Source organism: Triturus cristatus, chromosome 3_2 (assembly GCF_964204655.1).
Source record: "Triturus cristatus chromosome 3_2, aTriCri1.1, whole genome shotgun sequence".
NCBI classification, from domain to species: Eukaryota; Metazoa; Chordata; class Amphibia; order Caudata; family Salamandridae; genus Triturus; species Triturus cristatus.
In genome coordinates this window covers 1,135,143,898-1,135,166,742 of record NC_140584.1, presented here as the reverse complement: position 1 = coordinate 1,135,166,742, position 22,845 = coordinate 1,135,143,898, and the positions used below count along the sequence as shown (strand labels likewise).

The 22,845-nt window shown below is 43.0% G+C and overlaps 1 protein-coding gene across 1 annotated transcript in view; it reads left to right on the top strand.

The window, feature by feature from the left end:
• The first annotated feature begins 295 nt into the window (after window positions 1-295).
• Window positions 296-22,845, top strand: part of LOC146859260 (uncharacterized) — a 122,255-nt gene continuing 99,705 nt past the window's right edge. Inside the window, exon 1 of the mRNA XM_085646966.1 lies at window positions 296-393. Coding sequence (XP_085503092.1) covers window positions 296-393 — 98 coding nt within the window. The remainder of the gene's footprint in view (window positions 394-22,845) is intronic.

Here is a 22,845-nt window from a genome sequence, read left to right as displayed (position 1 = left end):
GGTGAAACTAGAACACGTTGAGTCTACTACCAGAATTTGCTGTCAGAAAAATATCTTCCAGTCACCATATTTCTATAATAAGTGGAAGCGTTACGGTGAGCTCATTACGACTCTTGCTTGGCCATCTGCAGAGAGACATGTCAGCGGCCCCTCTGTGACATCACAAACGTCCCATGTTCTGAGATAGTCCACAACTCTCAGAGAAGAAACCTCATGGTCTCAGCTCGGGCCCAGTGTATTTCTCTTCACCCTTCAGGGTAAATCAAGTCACAGGGCAGAAGACACTCAAAAGGCCATGGGCAACTGCCTTCCGTTGAGGTGGAGGAGCAGGAGAAGGGAGAGCTACTGGCCGAACTGGAGCAGCGGGGACTGTCTATTCAGTGGAGTGAAACAGTGGGTATTTCACCATGTTTTAGGTTTTGTGTGTTGCTGGCTGCAGTGATACAGTGCGGAAGTGTAACCATGCCTCGTGATTGACCAAAGTAAGAGCTGTTCTGTTTTACACATAGCCAACTTGGTTTGAAGCGCATCTGATCACTCGGCATTCACCGTCAAACAATTGTCTATTGAATTGCTGTGTGTCTACTAAAGTAAGAAAATAGATGCTCCTTAAATAACTTACAGGTTCTGGTATAATAAACCAGAAGTATTCCAAATAGGAGCCACTGTTCTTCTTGTAGATACACTCTGTTGTAATAAAAAGGAATTCTGTGAAAGTAACTATAAAGCTGGTGTATTCAACCAACCAGTAGCTCTTGACACCTTCAGAGTAGCTCAGATCCTCGAGTTCATTTTTAAATAATCACAGGGTCACAGTTTCATTTTAAATTTAATGAAAGGCTGTGTTTATTTTACATTATTATCATCAGGCTGCAGATCACAGGGCCTGATAATGAGCAGTGCTCAGTCAGAGTTATGAAGCAGGCTGGGGTGCAGAGGTGAAAATTTGAAGCACTGAGGTATTTAAGGCTGTAATAAAAGTCCTTGTCAACTCAATATTGGACTGTGAGAACAAAAATATGTTTCTGAATGTTTTTAAATGGAGGGAAAATAAAATGAAAAGTTACGTTAACAATTAGGTTAACTCTACATTTATTTTTTATCCCATTTCAAAGTGTGGCATTTACAAACAGCAGGCGTCTTGCTCCGAGTAACCAGTAGTCACTGTGCCATATTTACAATTGAAAAATACAGTTATTTTTAAATAGGAGAAATGTAAAGTGAGGAAAAATATTACTATGAAACATTAAGTCTTAATGTTTTTCTACACTTTCAATTAAACAAATCACATCTCAATGTTTTATGAAGCAAGTTTCATCACTTTAAATTCCTCTTATTGGAACAAAAGGCTGCATTTGTCTGTTTTAAACATGGCTACGAGTCATTAGGAGCAGGATGTCAGATGTTTGTAAATATGACAGTTGGTATTTCAAAGTGTCACTTTTGCACACAGTAGGCATTTTAGAGGCTGGTGGACACCGTGTTATATTTATAGCTGAAAAATACAGCCATTATATTAAGAGGGAGAAATGAAAGTGCAGAAAAAAATTCCTATTATGAACATTTTTGCAGAACATTCTCTGCACTTTATATTTCTCCCATTTAAAGAAAATGGTTGTATGTTTGTATAATACATGTAATGGTGACACATATGGTGGAAATGATGTCCTGTGGAACAAGTACATATGGCACAGCTTCTCAGTCACCCATACACATATATCCGGTTCATACGCACATATTTTCATCCATTTCCACTGACCACGCTCTCACTGACACACATGGCAGCCCTGTCTCAGTGGCTCTAGTCTAAGTATTTTGCTCAGACCATAGTATCTGGCTCTTTGGACATTAGGCTTAACATCAATGAAGCTGTGTGTCGGGGTTGCCTTGTAACAAAGCGCAAGTTCCTTAGCCTTCATTAGTTCATGATGATTTTAACTGATCAGAAGTAGCTCTTTCAGAAAAAAAAGGTTGGAGACCCCTGCTAAAGAGCATCTAGAATAAGCAGAGACAGTTTGTTTAACTACATGTCCTCCTGATTTTACACACTAGAGGCACAAAAAGTACAAAAAACTAGAGACCCCCCAAATACGTATGAAGACATCCAATATCTGAAGCCAGAGGCATCATTAACTTAACAATTAGGTTAACTCTACATTTATTTTTTATCCCATTACAAAGTGCGGCATTTACAAACAGCAGGCTTCTTGCTCCGAGTAACCAGTAGCCACTGTGCCATATTTATAATTGAAAAATACAGTTATTTTTAAATAGGAGAAATGTAAAGTGAGGAAAAATATTACTATGAAACATTAAGTCTTAATGTTTTTCTACACTTTCAATTAAACCAATCACATCTCAGTGTTTTATGAAGCAAGTTTCATCACTTTAAATTCCTCTTATTGGAACAAAAGGCTGCATTTGTCTGTTTTAAACATGGCTACGAGTCATTAGGAGCAGGATGTCAGATGTTTGTAAATATGACAGTTGGTATTTCAAAGTGTCACTTTTGCACACAGTAGGCATTTTAGAGGCTGGTGGACACCGTGTTATATTTATAGCTGAAAAATACAGCCATTATATTAAGAGGGAGAAATGAAAGTGCAGAAAAAAGTTCCATATTATGAACATTTTTGCAAAACATTCTCTGCACTTTATATTTCTCCCATTTAAAGAAAATGGTTGTATGTTTGTATTATACATGTAATGGTGACACATATGGTGGATAGTATGTTCTGTGGAACAAGTACATATGGCACAGCTTCTCAGTCACCCATACACATATATCCCGTTCATACGCACATATGTTCATCCATCCCCACTGCCCACGCTCTCAGTGACACACATGGCAGCCCTGTCTTAGTGGCTCTAGTCTAAGTATTTTGCTCAGACCATAGTATCTGGCTCTTTGGACATTAGGCTTAACATCAATGAAGCTGGCTGTGGGGTTGTCTTGTAACAAAGCGCAGGTTGCTTAGCCTTCATTAGTTCACAATGATTTTAACTGATCAGAAGTAGCTCTTTCAGCAAAAAAGGTTGGAGACCCCTGCTAAAGAGCATCTAGAGTAAGCAGAGACAGTTTGTTTAACTTCATGTCCTCCTGATTTTACACACTAGAGGCACAAAAAAGTACAAAAAACTAGAGACCCCTAAATAAGTATGAAGGCATCCAATATCTGAAGCCAGAGGCATCATTAACGTAACAACTAGAGACCCACCCTTATGTAAGTAATCATCGACCTCACAGGTATAACCACTGAAGTATATTCCATCTCCGGTGATGGAGTCTGCCAGACTTTCAGACGGTCACGCACATATTTGGCTACTTGGGTCGTTTACTTAATCTATCATTACTGCAGTACTGGCCTGCCATTATATCTGCCATATCGTGAAAATGTAAACGTTAATAAGCCTTCATCATTTACTGCCATTTGCTAGCCTCTCTGCCACTGCTGCAGCAAGTTCTGATGTTACTTACCTTATTGTCCTTCCCTGGTTGTTCTCCTATGTTAACTACCTTACCTTGTGATGGCGCGTTCAAGCTTCTGGGTTCTTTAGAATGTGAGGCTGACGGCACTCGATCTTTGAGTTGCTGCTGGATCGTCGAGGTGGTCAGATGCCAGGTTATCTTCCTGAATAAATCTTCTTTCTTCAACGTCCAGTGCTTTTGAAGACCATTTCCGCTTGAAGATTTTTTCCGCCGTTCAACACAACACAGCTCAATCTCTCTGGTTGGGATGAGTTCCCTTCTAGTCACTGTGCCTGGTGGCACATGAGCCCATCAGCAGTGGTAATTGGGGAATGTCTAAAAGTAGATGCTGAGTCGGTCCAGGCCCGTTCAGAGGAAAAATACAGAGCGAGAAGTTTGCTATTATGCTGGTGCCTGGACTGTGGCCTGCCAGTCTGGGGAATATGCATCCACATGGACTGGACAGGTATGTTGACCTGGTCCTGATGCTCCATTAAATAGGGCACTGTGGAAGGTTGCACACGGGGCGGCAGGGCTATGATACGGCCCCCTTAAACAATCACTGAGAGTTGGATGCAAGCTGAGATCTCTGTGCTCTTGTGGGCATGGCAGGGTCTATCACACTTGGGGGACTGAAAAGGTCTGGCAGAGTGCTGAGATCAGACCTGAACTTTTGGAGCTGCTCCGTAGAAGAATATCTATATCATGGTGTTGTAGTTGGAGGGCAGAATCTTCATTCAGGAATCTAGTGCCATTCAGTTAGGAAGCAAGTTCTTTATTTCATGTTTAGACTCGAAGGTTACAGCACTAGGCGGTGCAGCCTGTCAGGTGTCCATTCTCCTTTAACTCTCACTATCTCCTAGCTGCCACCTCACACCACACACCAACAATCTATTTATTATATCGCTTACTTACAGAATTCCAGGCACCATCTCAGACAAACAGGGAATGTGGGCACACTATTTACTACACAACTCCCTTTCTTACAAACAATTACAAAAAGAATATCCATTACTGTTGCATATAAATTACAGGGATAATCATTTACAATTACTCAATCTCCAACATGTGTTACTCACACATTCACCTAAGAAAAGCCTGGTAAACATTCCAACACCCACACACACACACAGATAAAACAAATAGAACTCACAGAAACTCTGTGATGGGTCAAGACGTGAAGCTCCTCACACTTCATGTCAAATGCACAAGACAACTACTAAATTGTGGCTTCTATCGGACAATGGTCAGCGGCGTGCTAGTCCTATGACTTCCTCTGACAGGAGGCCCTACCACCCCATGTCTGCACACTCACAATGAGACAATAGAACAATTATTCACACAGGACATGTAGTCGTGGCCGCCCAGTCACTCAACAGCCAGAGCACGTAATCCTACAGCTTTGTTTCACAAAGGGTTTCCCCATCTTTCCTAAGTCAAGACAATCAAGGCACAAAACAAAAGTGGAAAGTTTAACCATGCATCACCTCAACTCAAATTTCCCATGACAATACTCAACACAACTATACTCATACACAACATCACCAGACAACTAGCTTACAACAACACAGCAAAATAAACTCTCACACCTTTTCCATCTTCCACAAACAACACACATCCACACAAGGAGAACACACTGCACCACACACTACTGCAAAAAATTGTAGCCCTGCCTTCCAACACCCAGTCACATTTGTTAGCCAGACCAACATGACCAAGTGCCAGGACGAAGAAAGCACTTAATCTGCACCAAGTACCACACCCTCTGGAAACTGCACCCAAAACAAGTTGAGAAGGCTTTCAAACACAATGATGACAGTCTCCACTAGCAACATGCTAAAATGTTATTGCCACAATGATCAAACACTGGCGCACTCCAGCAATACCATCATTAACACAAAACCACGTCTGCAGGTAAAGACGTCCTTGCCTACAACACCTATGAGCAAAATTAAACACTACTATTCAAACAAAACAGAAACTGACGCCATGATATGCAAACTGAATAAAATGCACTACAAAACAACTGCAAACATAACCTACCTCCTGTGCAACACACATGGCAAATCTTCCATTCATACAGAATAATAACCCAGGCGAAGCAAGCGGATATCACCCACACCATCACGTTGTATTACACCTGCTCACATTTTTACTCCACGGAGTACTTTCCTTTGCAATCTCTTGTGACATTTTACTTCTCTTCTCCCACATCATACCTCATTGCAGGATTCTACTCTTCACCAACTTAGCACACTACAGGGAACTTCCCAAGGCAACTTCTTATGAATGGGTACACCACTTGCCCAACTTCGCATACCATGGGTAGCTCTCCCACATACAACCTCCAGCAACAGAGTGCCACCCTTCCTCAAATTTTCATAGCATGGGGCACTCCCCCATACAACACGGTACTGCTCTTTCTCCAGTTCGCACCAACACACCACACACACAATTATACTCCACTTGTATCTCTCAAGACGGGATACTACTCTTCTCCACATCTGCAACACTTGGACACACATAGCCAGAACATACCTACACAGCAACATGCAAATGGGTATGACGCCCTCTTTCCAAACTACTAACTAGAGTCTCTATGGAGTTGCAACTAAATATTCACACTTTACTCCCAAAACAAATTACAGATGGGTAATTTAAACGTCTCAGCCTGTCTGGCAGTACCAGGCATTCAAAACATCACAACCATTACCATAAACAGAAACTCTCAAACAACAGAAGTCAACTTACACAGAAACTCACTAAACCAATATATGCATTACCAGTACGATGTATATCGCACACGTAAATATTCATGAGTCACAAACCAAATTGTTCCCCGACCTAATAAACCTCACAGCTAGTGGATAACAAGGCATATTTACTAACAGAAGTACATAGAATATTACAAACCCCATGAATGCCAAATAACCCCGCTAAATCTGAATTAACTAAATGTCATATTTGAACTTCGCAATTGGACTAATGTCAGACAGGCGATGTTTCAACTTCTCATGACTTCAGGACACAGCATATCCTCTTACAGCACAGTGCCACTTCTATCATCAATGTCATTGGACATAGTCCTACTTCTCTTTCTAAATTAAAGAGGAGGCCTTGGGTAACCTTTCTTCAATGTCTCCAAACCTGCCTCCATCAAGCATCAGCTTACAACCCTCCTTCATGATGTCAAAGTCTACCTAGCTGACGTGTCTTCTGACGTCCAGGTCTGAAATCTAAGACATTGATGCAGCTGTGTCATGAGTCAGTTACACTGCTCGGCCCCTGAATACCGCGCCATCTTCTACCATCACCATCTGCCTCACGCCAAAGAGGAGAGTTCACATTTACCTGAGGCTGTGCATTGCCAGTAGACCTCTGTTCATCACCTTGACCTCGGTGTCAACAGGAGACACGTCATCTCCTCTCGTTACTTCGTGCCAAAAAATATGCAGAATGTTTTTAACCAGAAGTCTTATAGACAACAAGCTGCCTCTTCAAGTTCGGTCTTGCCTCATGCGTTCAGTAGTTTCTTGCTTGTCAAGCCCTACTAGCAAAACAGGCCGAACTTGTGCTCTCAACAAAGCAGTGGCCAGGCTTGGAAGTGATGTATGAGGCCATCACATGTGACACTTGAACACAGCTGGAACATTATGCAAAGCTTGCAGTACAGTAAGGCCAACCTGATTCAAAGTCTAGGGGTGCCCAGAACCGCAGGGCTCGGATTCCTAACACGCCGATGCAAGGGCCTCGTGTAATGCATCAACAGTGAGGTAAAAAGCCAGTTGGCCCGAACTCCTGTCCCCAGCCGGATTACCAATCCCGAATCTGTGGTAAATATTCTTTTACCTAGACTGAATTTCATACGGAATCTAAAATAAAGTAAAATAGCTCAGAATAATAAGAGGCAGAATCCGTGGTATAAGAGGTTTTCTGAATGAGCTTTATTCCAAAATGGCCGACTCGAGTGGCGGCCTTCAGGTTCCGTCACCACGAGGGTTCAGGAAGTGAAGTACAATACTTTATTGACAAGAAGTAACTTTTATAGGTCATACATTACAATGAAACGAATGTAGAGGGTGTAACAATTGATAAGAGAAATGACATAGTAAATACGTAATCGAAACTAGGCGTAATAATGAGCAAGAAGAAACATGATTGGCTCTGATTATCACACATAGGTGGATCTATAAGATAATACTTAACATAGATGCGCGCGCAGCAGCATGACGTGTAATTGACGTGCAACTAGGGGGTGAAGGGGCTTGACATTTAGCTCTACATGTGGAGACGAAAAGTCTGGGGGGTCAAGTCAACCTAATCCCAAATCATATCTAATATCCTATGTTTAAAGAACTGTGTTATCCACAAGGGAAGGGCTCTCGGACAAAATCTATTCTATACTGACTGTGCGTGTGTGTACAAGCGTCTAAATGTCTATACTGAATGCGAGAGGATGGGAATATTCCATGGTGACAGGGCTATGAATTACTTGCATGAGGATGGAAAGGCCGAGTCCTTTGCTTGGAGCTAAAGGAAATGTTTGCCTAAATCACTAGACAGGAATGCATCGGCTGAAAAGCAAAGTAGATAATTCGAAGGTGAAATACAGCTTCTTGGCAGGCAGGCGAAACTGGCCGAGGCAGGCACCGTTAGCTGCACAGGGAGTAGGACAAAGTTCATGGATACAGATGCGAGCTCAAGCTGAAGCTGTCAGAGACAGAGAGCAGGGAAAGGCTTTGAGGACAGAATCGGGCCTATTCTGCCTGAACTGTAAAAATAGAGTAACTTAGCCATATAAAGTTGGTGGCCTTTCATACTTCATACTCGAATATCCAGCCCATTGATGGCGGATCTGACAGAGAACATGTTGATGGTGGACGCACATATGTTTGCGTCTTGGAAACTGGAACTGGAGGGAACATACATGTACTTGTAACATGCATATAGAATCGTTGGGGTCCAAGATAGGGGACATAACCGATCAGGAAAATCCACATTTCCACATTCCCTCCTTGTCCCCTACTTGCCCTTCAAGAGATATCAATCTTCATTATTCCATCGATTTGCTCATGGAGCATCATTTCTTCTTCCTTCTTCTTCCGGCATTTTGAACGAGAACCTTGATATGGAATGCACGATGTGGCACACAGACCACAAATCGCTGGTCCACATTGCAGGCATAAACAGCAACTGAAGAGCATAAGAAGGCCAATTCCTAGGAAGGATAGAACTCTCCATCCCCAGGCTGATATCACACTCCAAAACCACCCGGACCACGTCCAAGTGCCTGGATTCTCGTGTATCTGGCTCACAATCTTATGAAGGCGTGTTATAGCTTTATATACAGATGGCGAATTTTCTGGTATGAATATGCAGCAGCTGGATCCGATGACCCTGCAAGCTCCGCCCCTATCGGCCAGGATGACGTCAAGAACAAGACGATTCTGAAGAACAACAATTCTCATCGCTGATTGTTCCTCTGTCAGATTGCCTAGGGCGGCTATAGTCTCGTTTACTACAGCTTCAAGAGTCTTGGTTAGTCTACGTATCAGCTTACTATTTGATATTGTACCTATATAGGGAAAGATACCTTTATTGAAATCTACATACTTGTCCCATGCCGTCTCAGTATAATCGACAACTGGGAGATCTCTTCGCTTTCTATTGTGTACTAAATGAACATTTCGATAATAATCAGGAGGAGCTAGGAAAACAGGTGGCAAAAGGAATGCTATGTAACAGGTACCATCCCAATCTAGAGGCAGACGCATATATGCCGTCTGACCACATATAAAGTAAGAATGGCGAGAAGCTCTAAATGAAGATTTACCTCGATCACTATATTCTACTGTAGTAACGCATTGGCTATGGCCCATATATATGGAACCAACTTTTCTTACACATAATTCACCCTTAACTGGAAATACTGACATAGTGGGCAGAATTATTTCAACTTCGGATTTGACATTCAGAATCATAAGATTAGGTGTAAAATTACCTAATTTATACACTTCATTTTCTAGATCAGTTCCTGTTCTACTGGGGTGACCCTCCTTATTAGGGTGACAGACGTTGAATAAAACTAGATTCAGATTTCCCCATATCCAATGTTGTTGATAAACTGCTGTGTCTGGGTCTATGGAATTTAGTAAGCTAAACCATGCTCCACAGGAGCCATTATGTGTGAACGGATGTGGAAAGAAAGGCAGAACTCCTTTGTTATTCTGATAGGGAGGGAGTCGGCCACACACCCAACAATTGGTGGCATTACTAGTCTGATGGGAATGATGCAACATACTAATGAAAGTGTTATTGCGCAGCGCAAGTCTATAAGATAATTCATGTGGTGGTAGGTCACTAAAAGAATGTTCAGCAGCAACATTATAAACATGTCTAGAAATAGGATGATATATGTGCAAAATCACACTCGTAATATTTATTAAAAGACTCAATAAAAACAGAATTAATAATGTCCTCATACAGTAGCTACGCAGTGATTTACAATACGCCTGTCGTTTCAGCATTTCTCGGGTATTTTCTCTACTCAGGTCCAAGGGATACATGTCAGAGACAATTCAACCGCTTCACCTTGGAGAGGACTTAAACAATCAAATTGCTCGACTGTTTGGGCCTAAGCTTTAATTTATAGTTCTGAGAGTCATTCTGTTCAACAAAGGGAAGTTTTGAATCAGTCTGTGAGGGAGTGCAGGGCACAGTGTCTATATCCGAGGATAGTCCATGAAATTTCTTGATGTGGCTGGAATGTATCCAGCCCTTGCGGCCCTCAACTTTCACGGCTGTTCTTGTGGTCAACAGGACTAGCTTGGGTGCCTTCCACCTGGGCTCCAACTGGGTCTTGCGGTCGAAATTCCTCACAAACACCAGATCACCCGGAACAACGTCATGGGGTTTCACCTCAGTGTTGTCAGGAAAGGCTGCAGCCACCTGTGAACGACAAGATTGTAGTGCAGACATCAAGGAAGCCAAGTAATCTGTTAGCATATCACAATTAACATCAGTTATTTTACGTGGTATAGGCGTCCCCCACATATTTGGTGGTCTTCCGAAGATCACCTCATACGGGGATAGCCCTGTTCGAGAGTGTGCTACCATTCTTATGTAAAACAGTGCAACTGGTAAGGCTACTATCCAGTCAACACCTTTCTCCTTACATATTTTAGACAATCTGATTTTCAAAATTTGATTATGTCGTTCCACGAGACCTGCTGCCTCGGGGTGTCGGACACAGTGGAATTTCCACTGATATCCCAACAAAAGTGAGACATGTTTCATTAATTCGGATGAGAAAGGCTGGCCGTTATCTGAATATATAACACGTGGTAAACCGTACCGTGGGAAGAATTCTCGAACTAACTGTTTGGCAGTAGTCGGGGCCGTGTAATCTGATACTGGGTACGCCTCAGTCCATCGGGAGAGAGCGCAGACAACTACAAGAACATATTTAAATCCTCGACATCGTTCCATCTGGATATAATCCATTTGGAGTACTTCAAAAGGATGATCAGGAGTCTGAAATCCACCCTGTTCTACGGGAACACTTTTTCCTGGGTTGAACTGACAACATATCATACAGGTACGGACTTTTTGTTTAGCTGCTGCTCGTAAATGTTTATTGAACCAAATGTGTTGAATGCTATCTAGCATAGCTTTCTCCCCTAAATGCGCCGGACTGTGAATTGTAGCTATAATGGCTTGGACCATGGAGTCAGGAAGAAACCATACAGATTTCTCCTTCGTCATCCATCCTTGATCTGTCTGGATCCCTCCTAGTTCAGTCCATTTCTTTAATTCTTCTGCAGTAGCATGTGTCTGTATGTCAATTACGTCAAGTGCGGGATCCTTAATTGTCATACACTGTGTTGGTGTCTGAACTATTGGCTTTGTCATGTCGAATGTGCGAGTCTGAGTAGTCTGTTTAGCTGTTCTGTCAGCTAAATCATTGCCTTGAGAAATGATATCAGTAACCTTCGTGTGTGCTTTACATTTCATAATCGATATAGCAGTGGGTAGATGTATTGCGTCTAACAAGGCATGAATGAGGGGACCGTGCTGAATGTGGGCACCATGGGAAGTTAAATAACCTCTCTCTCGCCACAGCACGCCGAAGTCGTGTACAACTCCGAATGCATAACGTGAGTCAGTGTATACATTAACTTTCTTATTTGTGGCTTGAATACAGGCTTGTGTTAGAGCAATAAGTTCTGCTGCTTGGGCTGACAAAGTATCTATACAGTTTGTCTCAATAACTTCAGTGTCTGTTGTGACTGCATACGCGGCCACTAAATCTCCTGTACTTGTTCTCATGCACGATCCGTCTACATACAACGTCAGGTCTGGATCTAACAATGGAACGTCTGTCAAGTCTTGTCTAGGTTTCGTCTTTATTTCAATAATCTCAACACAATCATGAGCTAGTGGGTCTGTTCCAATTACAGGTAACAGTGTAGCAGGATTCAATGTATTACAACGTCGGATCTCTATGTGTGGCTGAAACAATGTCAGTTCATAACCGGTAAGTCTTGCTATGGTCAAGTGTTGTGTTTGCGTTCGGTTCACAAGAACCTCTACTGCATGTGGTACTTGTACTGTCAATGGATGTCCTAACACTATGGCATCGCTCTGTCTGATTGCTAAAGCTGTTGCTGCCACTGATTTCAGGCACGCAGGCAAAGCCTGAGCTACGGGATCTAATGTACTGGAAAAATAAGCGCATGGCTTGCGTGATCCTGCTTGTTCCTGAGTGAGTACTGACAAGGCAGTACCTTCGCGTTCTGTAACAAAGAGTGTAAAATGTTTGCTATAACATGGTGTTGCTAAAACAGGTGCTTGACATAAAGCTTTCTTTAAGCTTTCAAAAGCTTGTGTATGTTCCTGAGTCCAAGGGAGAACAGTCGATGTGGCTGCCTCCTGTGTGGTTAACTGAATGAGTGGTTTTGCTAGGAATGCATATTGAGGGATCCACTGCCTACAATATGAAGTGAGGCCTATGAAAGCCCGCACCTCCTTTTGTGTCTGGGGTATTGACATGTTAGCAATTAACTGGATGCGATCTGGTGTAAGCTGCCTTCCCTCCTTGGACAGCGAGTGACCAAGATAAATAACTCGCTGGACACAGAATTGCAGCTTAGAAGGAGACACCTTGTGCCCCTTGTCGGCTAGAAAATGTAAAACTGTCAGAGAAGCCTTTTCACATTCGGATTCGCTTCTCGCGGTGATCAGTAGATCATCGACATATTGAAGTAGTGCAGTATTGACTGGCATGTGGATACTGTCAAGTTCTCGTTTCAGTGCTTGGCTGTAGATGCTGGGACTTTCTGTGAATCCTTGGGGAGCGCGTGAGAATTTAAAACTGCGCCCATTTAAACTGAATCCGAACAAATATTGGCTTTCGGGATCTATGGGGACGCTGAAAAAGGCATTCTTGAGATCAATTACAGTAAAGAATGTTGCTTCGGAATCAATTGCTGTCAATAATGATGATATATCGGGGACCACAGGAAATTGTGGCACAATGCACTTGTTTAGTTCACGCAAATCAATAACCAATCGGTATACTGGCGGAGCAGTAGGATCAGTTCGTTTAAGAATCGGAATTATCGGTGAATTACATACATTGGAGTCTGTTTCTACAACTACTCCTTGGGCAATTAGCTCATCAATGATTTTCAGCAAAGCCACTACAGCATCTTGCGGTAACTTGTATTGTCGCATTCGTGGTAGTACCACTCCTGCCTTGAGTGTGACTCGATATGGTGTAATATTCATGCAACCAACATCAGTAGGGCCTTGTGCCCATAGATGTGTAGGTAAAGTCTGTAGTCGGGGATCCATGTCTCTAGACACATAGTGACCTTTAAAATCGCGTAAAAACAACCTTACTCCTTCCGGAGAACAACATATTATGGCTCCTAGGGCTTTCAGAGTTTTAATTCCTAACAGATTTTCTGGGCATGATTTAGTAAGCAATAAATCTGTAGTTCGTGTCAAAGGTCCTATCGTAAGTGGAAGAGGCTGTGATACTTCATTAACAATAGGTTTTCCTGAAAAACCAAGGGAGATATTCTGAGAGCCTGAGAGGGGTGCCCCTGGAACTTCACTACGTTTTATAGTTGTTCGACTTGCCCCTGTATCGAGTAAGAATTTTCTATCTTGACCTAACAATTCACTATGTACATAAGGTCCTTCTTTATCTACAGGAATCTCGATAAGGGGTAAGTCAACTTCCCTCTCTAGGCTGGCTCATGCGTAACGCTGATACTCAGGGTATTCATACTGTGCGGTCTGATACATTTGTCGTGTTGTGGTTTGTGTGGCAGTAGCAGGCAACGGTGGTGCAGCTGGCACAAACTGTATTGGCTGTTGTGCGGCTGGCATGGCCTGGGCGTGCTGCATAGCTCCTTGTTCATTCTGATCCTGTCTGAGTGGCCGTTGTCTTTCTTGTGTTTTACCTATGGCGATATTATGTTTTAAAACTGGACAATCGTGTACGTAATGACCTGGCTTTTTGCAATAATTGCATGTCCCTTTTACCGGTCCTGCTGAATCGGAATGTATCATACCCTTTTTATGTCCTTCCGCTGGTACTGTCTGAGACACTAGCATTTTCATTTTTGTATCTTTCATACGTCTTTGTTCGTGCTCTTGTTCATCTCTAATTCTATTGTGATGATACTGTAACATTTGTAGCATTTGTGACGGAGTGTTACTTTGCCAGGTACTCTCGAATTTCAATATTCTATTCTTTACTGGAGGGAATGCATTTTCTACTAATTTTGTCACAAATAAATGTGGATACGACTCGCTACTTGTTTTTATACCACTATTTATTCCAAAACATTTTTCAAATCGGGCATAATAATCACTTGTGTCTTCATCATGCTTTTGTTTACAGGCTGAGATTGCACCCCAATCTTCCTTTTTCGTAGTTAATAAACGTGGCAGTACTTGTACTAGTAAACCTGGTAATGCTTTAACTTTATCCCCGAGCCCTGAACCTGCAGTTCGGGCCTTTTCTTCCGTTTCTAATGCTGTCAATCTATCTTTTGGTCGCCCACTTCCCACTCTTTTTCTTTCAGTTTTTCATAAATGCCAGCAGGCAAGAGCACCTTTAATATCGTCATAATATCAGGATAGGTATACTCTCCCATCAGTAACATGTCCTTAATTTCTCGGTGGAAACCCGCTGGGTCTTTGTCATGACTGGGTACTACTTTCTTCATTTCTAACAATTCAATTTTTGTTATGGGTGTGTATACAAATACACGGTGAAACTGATTGTCTTCGCCTTTTATTGGGTGCACTTCTCGTAAGGGATTTTGTCTATCCATATAATACGGCATTCTTTCTTTGCGGGACAGCGAGAATGAATCCGGACTTACAAAAAGGACATACTGTTTACGTGACACTAGTATTTCTTTAATTAACTTGTTACTAGAACCTCTCCATCTGTTCGCGAGTAGTTCCGTTAATATATTAGGTAAAGGACCAGGGTCAGCATGTTGGCTCTTATATAATATAAGGAGTTGCTGAATCATATAGATTCCAGCTAAACGTTGTTCATCTGCACTGAGGTTAAAAAACGTGTGTGCTACGGTCTCATCACCGTATTTTTCAGGACTGTCAATCCAGTGAACGGCTGATCTGGCTAATTCTTTCTCATCCATGGAATCGAGGAGGTGGTAACCCCTTCGTTCTCGTAGTATTTTATCTGCGGCTTGGAACAAATGTTCAGGAGACTTCAGATTTATTACAGGCGTCGGATACGTTCTGCTATTATTTGGACATACAGAGTGTATGGGATCAGAAAAGCATCTAGTATTACTACAGGATCTTCCTCTGCCTACGTAGGCTATGGTCTCTGACTGTCTTGCGGAATTCCCTGATTCGGACACTTCATCTTGCTCCAACTCGTCTGTTTCCAATCTTTCTTCATGAATACGTTCTATTTCTTTACGGATTTTTCGGCACATGGCTATTATACAGTTTTGCTTATCGTGTCTCCCTTCTGATATATTCTGGCTCCATCTTGTAAGAATAAGCATTACATTCGGGTCTACCCCTGGTCGGTCTTGATTTCTGATCATACAGTTTATGAGGAAACGTAACAGTTCCCCCTGTATCTCTACTTTCTGGAATTCCATAGCTCTGTTAATACATTCTGGATCTCGCCCTGTTTGAACAAAATGATATATTTTATCTAGATGCGCAGTCATTCCTGGTAACCTCGCTAAATACTCTGCGGCTCGTCTGATACGTAATGATGCCAGGACCATTTCGTCCTCTTTACCGACCACCGGGTCATATCTACAATCTATAAGGAGCTCCTTAAGCGTACGTTCACTTACGAATTTGGGTGTACGTGAATGCGCTGACTCTTGAAAAACAAGTTTATTTATTCTAGGTGGCGTAAAAGTATTGCTAGCACCTCCCGTGGCCCCATCTGGGGCGTCGGGTGTGAATGGATTCGTCGAACGTGACACAGCAACTATAGGTGTCGATACCACTGTAGAATCGATTGCGGAAACAGATGCGGAAACAGATGTGCTTGCCGGAGCTTGTGTCGGGACTTGCACAGGAACAGATACCTGGTCCTGACGTTGAACCCCTCCGCCAGACGGTCTATGTGGTGCGGGGTTGGCATACTCGGGAGCTGCGTCGTCTAGATATGAGGAAAGAAAAACATCTTCTGCGGTTCTGGGATGCCCTTTAGGATGTACCTTAATTGGAAATAATGGGGGTGGCAAGTCTTTTGGCATTTCTGGAACAGCCTTAGGTAGTCCTTCGGCTAGAAGGGGATACATACCATTCATAAGAGCATTTCTTTGTCTATCTACTTGTTCTGATTTCATTCGGATACCCTCCTCAATTAATAGATTTTCTTGAACTTCCTTTGAACTTTCTTTACTCCTCTCTTCTTGTCTACGTGCTTTTTCTGTACGTCTATGAGATTCTTTACGCCATAACTCAACAGCGTCTTTCTGTGACTGTCTGACCTTTCTTTTCCATAACTCTTCCTCCACTTTCATGATGCACTCTGCATCCCAGGTTCCCGCTGCGGGCCACCTTTGACTTTCTGGCAATCCCTTGGTATAATCTACCCATAAATCAAGAAATAATATGGCATCTAAGCCATGCTTGTGATACATAAAATGCCCTGGAGTGTCCCTAGGAGGAATAGGAACTGCTTCTTCAAGCACCCCTTTTCTAGTAGTAATCTGTCTTAACTTCGAGAAGAGCGGCATATTGACAACTGATCTGATACTTACTCTTGAACCCACTTAATACGAAAAAACACAATAATGAACAGTGAACAATGAACAATCATTCATACCACAATATGCAAGACATTTAAATACTTTAAACATTAAACATTAAACATTTTAACCTTTAAAAATGACCAACAATGATGACAGTCTGCATAACTAATCACCAAGCAGAATTCTTGACAATAACTAGATACTTCGGAATACTTGATATACTGCTAAACAGTACATATACACTGCTAAACAGTGCAGACCGGATTTGTGTACCCAAATCCGTCTTGACCGGCACAACCTATGTGCGCGTCAACACGCCTCCCCGGCGATGGTACTCACCGAGTAGCTCCTTGAAACGGAAGGCCTCAGAGAATGGACGGGACTCGATGACTGCGGACAGCGGACCCTCTGGACATCGGGACTTCGAAAACCTGGTGGGCCTCTGTATACCTCGGATCTTGCTCTCTCAGCTAGGCTCTGGTCGGGATACTTCGCACTTCTCACCGCCTCGTCTGGGTTGATCGCAGCCTCAGTCGCCCCCGCTTGACCGGAGGGAGCTACAGGAAATCCTGTTGGTACGCGTTATGGTCCGTCCAGCTGTGGCAGGAGACCGGGCCTGCAACGCACCGCCGGCGCGTGAGATGAGAAAGTGTCCCTATTCGGGCGCCATTATGTGGTAAATATTCTTTTACCTAGACTGAATTTCATACGGAATCTAAAATAAAGTAAAATAGCTCAGAATAATAAGAGGCAGAATCCGTGGTATAAGAGGTTTTCTGAATGAGCTTTATTCCAAAATGGCCGACTCGAGTGGCGGCCTTCAGGTTCCGTCACCACGAGGGTTCAGGAAGTGAAGTACAATACTTTATTGACAAGAAGTAACTTTTATAGGTCATACATTACAATGAAACGAATGTAGAGGGTGTAACAATTGATAAGAGAAATGACATAGTAAATACGTAATCGAAACTAGGCGTAATAATGAGCAAGAAGAAACATGATTGGCTCTGATTATCACACATAGGTGGATCTATAAGATAATACTTAACATAGATGCGCGCGCAGCAGCATGACGTGTAATTGACGTGCAACTAGGGGGTGAAGGGGCTTGACATTTAGCTCTACATGTGGAGACGAAAAGTCTGGGGGGTCAAGTCAACCTAATCCCAAATCATATCTAATATCCTATGTTTAAAGAACTGTGTTATCCACAAGGGAAGGGCTCTCGGACAAAATCTATTCTATACTGACTGTGCGTGTGTGTACAAGCGTCTAAATGTCTATACTGAATGCGAGAGGATGGGAATATTCCATGGTGACAGGGCTATGAATTACTTGCATGAGGATGGAAAGGCCGAGTCCTTTGCTTGGAGCTAAAGGAAATGTTTGCCTAAATCACTAGACAGGAATGCATCGGCTGAAAAGCAAAGTAGATAATTCGAAGGTGAAATACAGCTTCTTGGCAGGCAGGCGAAACTGGCCGAGGCAGGCACCGTTAGCTGCACAGGGAGTAGGACAAAGTTCATGGATACAGATGCGAGCTCAAGCTGAAGCTGTCAGAGACAGAGAGCAGGGAAAGGCTTTGAGGACAGAATCGGGCCTATTCTGCCTGAACTGTAAAAATAGAGTAACTTAGCCATATAAAGTTGGTGGCCTTTCATACTTCATACTCGAATATCCAGCCCATTGATGGCGGATCTGACAGAGAACATGTTGATGGTGGACGCACATATGTTTGCGTCTTGGAAACTGGAACTGGAGGGAACATACATGTACTTGTAACATGCATATAGAATCGTTGGGGTCCAAGATAGGGGACATAACCGATCAGGAAAATCCACATTTCCACAAATCACATACCCAAAGGCAGCACTAACAAATGCAGACATTTAGTTGAAAATGTGTATTTTAAAATCCTTAGTCTAGTGCCTAAAATCTGTTTGGTAACCACAAGGAATGCAATAATAAATGTAGCGAGGCATGTAACGTCAACAAAACAAGATAAGCGTGTCTAACATCGTTAGGGATTTTCTGACATCCCGACGCATTTCTAAGCGCTATGTTAAACATTCACTAAAACATAAACACCTTTCCATAGCCTACCGCAGATATTCCTAATGAGAGTCTGCGCCAGAAGCAGGATGTGGGCTCTAGGTGAAAGAAACCTCCTGCATGGCTTCTGGAATCAACCCTCCAACTGAGAGGGGGGGGGGGGGGGGGGGAGGGGCTCGGCAATCTAGTGTGCCCTCTAGGGATAGTTCTGGCGCACAGACCTCTCCAAATTAATAGACAAATCCTGGGGTCTTCATACCATTTGACCACCGAATTTTTCTCATGTTTACAAAACAAAAGAGGTTTTGGAGACACTAAGCCTCCTGGCAGACTAAACTAACAAGGCACAACATGCGCCAGCTCCACCCACCTGTTGACATTCAGCACCCATCTTTGTGAACAATAAGCTGACACTGCGAGGGCCACATGTCAGCCTGCGGGGCTGTATTCCATGAGGATATCGACACTTGTGCATGTGAGCCGAGAATTTCACAGCTTGTGTTAAAGATAATGAAAAGCTGACAGCAAGCACAGGATGGAAACAGACGAAGAGAGCGAGCGCTGCCACAATCTTCACAACAAACTGGGCGCATAGGACCCCCGAAAGCACCCGGCAGCCTGTGCCACAGTCAGCCGAATGAGGAAATTATACTGCGCACTCCCACTCATCAGCCCTCCTTATGTGACCACCACTGCCGAATAAATAACTGCCTTCATAGGTCACTTCAGAGTTATATTTACTCTCAATCAATCAATCAATCAATCGACTTTATTTCGCATTTAGAATAAAATGCATAAAAGTGCATCCACAGCAGTATCTGCATAGCACTGTCCTTATACCACCGTTGCAACAGCATTGCCATTAAGCTTAGAGCTCTGCACACCTTAGTTTATCCCTCCCCTCAGTGAGCTCCTTTCTTTAGCAGAGCTCACCCTCCTCCTCACTCTGCTCCCCCAGCCCCGCAGCTTCCGCTGACGCCACATCCGGGTAGGGTTAAGGGCGGAAGCCTCACACCATTCCTCCAGGGGCACAGGGGCATCTTCCATCTCCGCGACTCCCAATTGCCACCACAGTCTGGCAGCGTTATCACCACATCCTATAGGAACTCGTTCTCAAAAGGTTGAAGTTCAGCAGCAAAGTCTTCAAACACGAGTCTGGAGCCACCTAGGTAGGAGGTAAGTTCCTTGTTTCATGTGAGGCTCTTAGCTTACAGCAATAGCACAGAGCAGCCCTTTCTTTCTTCAAGTCGCTTCCACTCTAGACCACACAGCAACATTACATTACATTCACTCTCAGCATTCCAGACACCCTCTCAAACAGACAGGGGCCCTAATTCACTACGGTAAACTTACACTTTTGTGTAAGTTTAGGTTTTTTTGCAATTCATAAAAGGAATGTTATCAGTAGTATCTTAATGACGTAGGAGTCCCCACACTTATGTCAGAGACTCCGTACATAAAACATAGCAGTCGTAAAGATACTGTGCGTAAAATTGTTTTGAGAATTGCAATAAATCAAACACTTACACTAAAGTATAAGTTTACCTTTGTGATCAGGCACTGAGAATAAGACACACAGGATACTAAACATTAAAAATCAGCCTCCATTACTGGACTGTTGAATTCTGGGGACCCCTTTGAACTGCACCTACCCTCAGATGTGGCATTTGTTCATTTATTAATGGCACCGGTTGGTGAATCTGCAACATCTACCGTGAGGGTGAGCACCACAATCAAATAGCAACAAGACAGCTGGAATGTTACTGCTTTGCAATCTCTTGGGAAGACATCATGGTGCAGTGGCCCAAACAGAGCGCATGATGAACCAGATGTTCTACGGCGATTGATTGGGCCTGTCTCATAAGGAGCTCAGAGTTTACTATGCTACATTGGTGGATCCCTTCATTGCTGAGAACTGAGTGCGCTTTCAAACATTAATGACGCGTATGGCAGAAAAAAGTGGAGAACCTCAACTTTGATCCCAGGAGACCTGTATGCTCCAAATATAATATTCAGAATTCTGAGATTATGTTGGTGCCACTGGACCTCATTTTATAGAAAATGAATATGAGCCGTACCCCATTCTCTGCTGCAGAAGGGCGTTCTCAAATTTTCTAAAATCACTGTTATCAACACTAAGGTTTTTCAGAAGCCTTGCTATTTAGCGAACGGATGCCACAGGCCAACGTCCCACTCGGAAGAGTGTTCCTGCTCTACACTCCAGTGCTGATCACCATCTGCCGCTTCTATGGGCAGTTCAATATTTTCGCCACAGTCCAATATAGAAAGGCATGGTCAAGGTTGTGAGATATAGATACAATTGCTGTTATTATATGTTTTAAATTACTCCCGCCTCATGTCCATTACAGCTTTGTGGGTCGTGAAAATAACAACAAAGAGAGCTTGAGGGGGTCTTGCCTCCTATTATCCACCTATGAGCTCCACCACTGTATAAGAGCAATGTAGACTATCCTCAGGAAACTCAGCTACCCACTGTTATTTTTTGCCTAATTATGAGTTGGGGTGGGTCATTGTGTTTTTTACCTGATTCAGAACCTATGCCAGATGAGGGGGGCATATGGAATCAGCGGGATGGACCGTTCCACCACTTGAAGACAGGGGCAGACTTAGAAGGCAGATTTCTAATAATCAGTGTATTTTAGATGGGGCATCATTATTTAACATCTATGGCACAAACAGAGATAATCCTGAATTTTACTCAGAAGTACACTTGATGTGCCAGAAACTGGACTTGAGCGCCCTATTGTGGGGAGGATTGTCTGCAATGGCCAAGTGGATTTTTACAAATAACAGATCACAACATTACACTGCCACTGCAGTGGGTGGCACAATAGGTGCTGCAATCCACTAGTGACATTTAACTTACAGACCCTGGGTACGCATTGTACCTTATACTAAGGATTTGTAGGTAAGTTAAACATGCCAATTAGTCATATAGCATTTTCATTATGTTGAAATGAGTACAAGCCCTTTTCCTCTGGTTAGCAGGAGTGTAGTGCACAGAGCGAAAACAGTTAAGGCAAACATCTGGGGTCCACCACGCAAAAGATGGTCATTTGCTACCCTCTTCATCGGAAGTTGTTGGTTCCATTGTGCTCTTCTCTACGAGCCTTAAGATCCCTAATGATAATGTATCATGGGCAGTTCAACAACCTAGAGTTAAATGGAGGGCACGGACCCTGTAGATTCTCGGTCCCAGACCTTGAACTGTATTTTTACGCCACTCAGGCACAACTTGTGCCTTGCTGGCTCCCTGGCTACAAAAACCGGTCACACCTTACAGCACAAGATGAGGCAGCATCTTCATGTCTGCTAAACACTAGTGTGCCATTCCCATGTTCTAGGATGACCCTCATGTTGTAGTTCGTAAGGTACATAAAGAAAAACATCAGCTAACCTCATCTAGAGGCTTCTCTTTTAGGTTCTCTCTTTTCGGAGGGATGCTTAAAAGGGCTGGACTATTTTTAGAGGTTTGAAGGTTTTGAAATGCCCTTCCATATTCTTGACTGCCCAAACCTCAATGGAAGCTGATACCCATCGTTTCTGGTACAGTCGCTCCCTCTTTCCAATACTTACACAATTGAATCGAAGTCCGAACCCACAACATCTAATATCTTGTATCTATACAGCGGTGCTCTATATACAAGACCAGGGGCACTAAGGTTCTAAAAGTCTTTGGGATATTGATCTACAGACTGTGCTAAATGCCTATGGTAACTACTCCCTTGGGAAAAATAAAGTATGTTTCTATGGATAGTAGGCATGGACTTCTCCAATTCAAGTGTATTCAGTATTTCTACTACATACTGGCATGGATTTAGGGTAGTGGGTTGATAGCAGACTTGGGACTCACAGGTGTTCACACAGCTGGGAGTGGCAGCCTTTTGGAGGGAACTACAATATACTTTATGACTCAACCTGCCACCTGGCTTTGCAATTGGGCATATGCTAGGAATATCCCACTCCTCTTTAGACAATTCACAGTTTTGGCACTTTGAATAATCAAGAGGAGAGGGTGAGCAT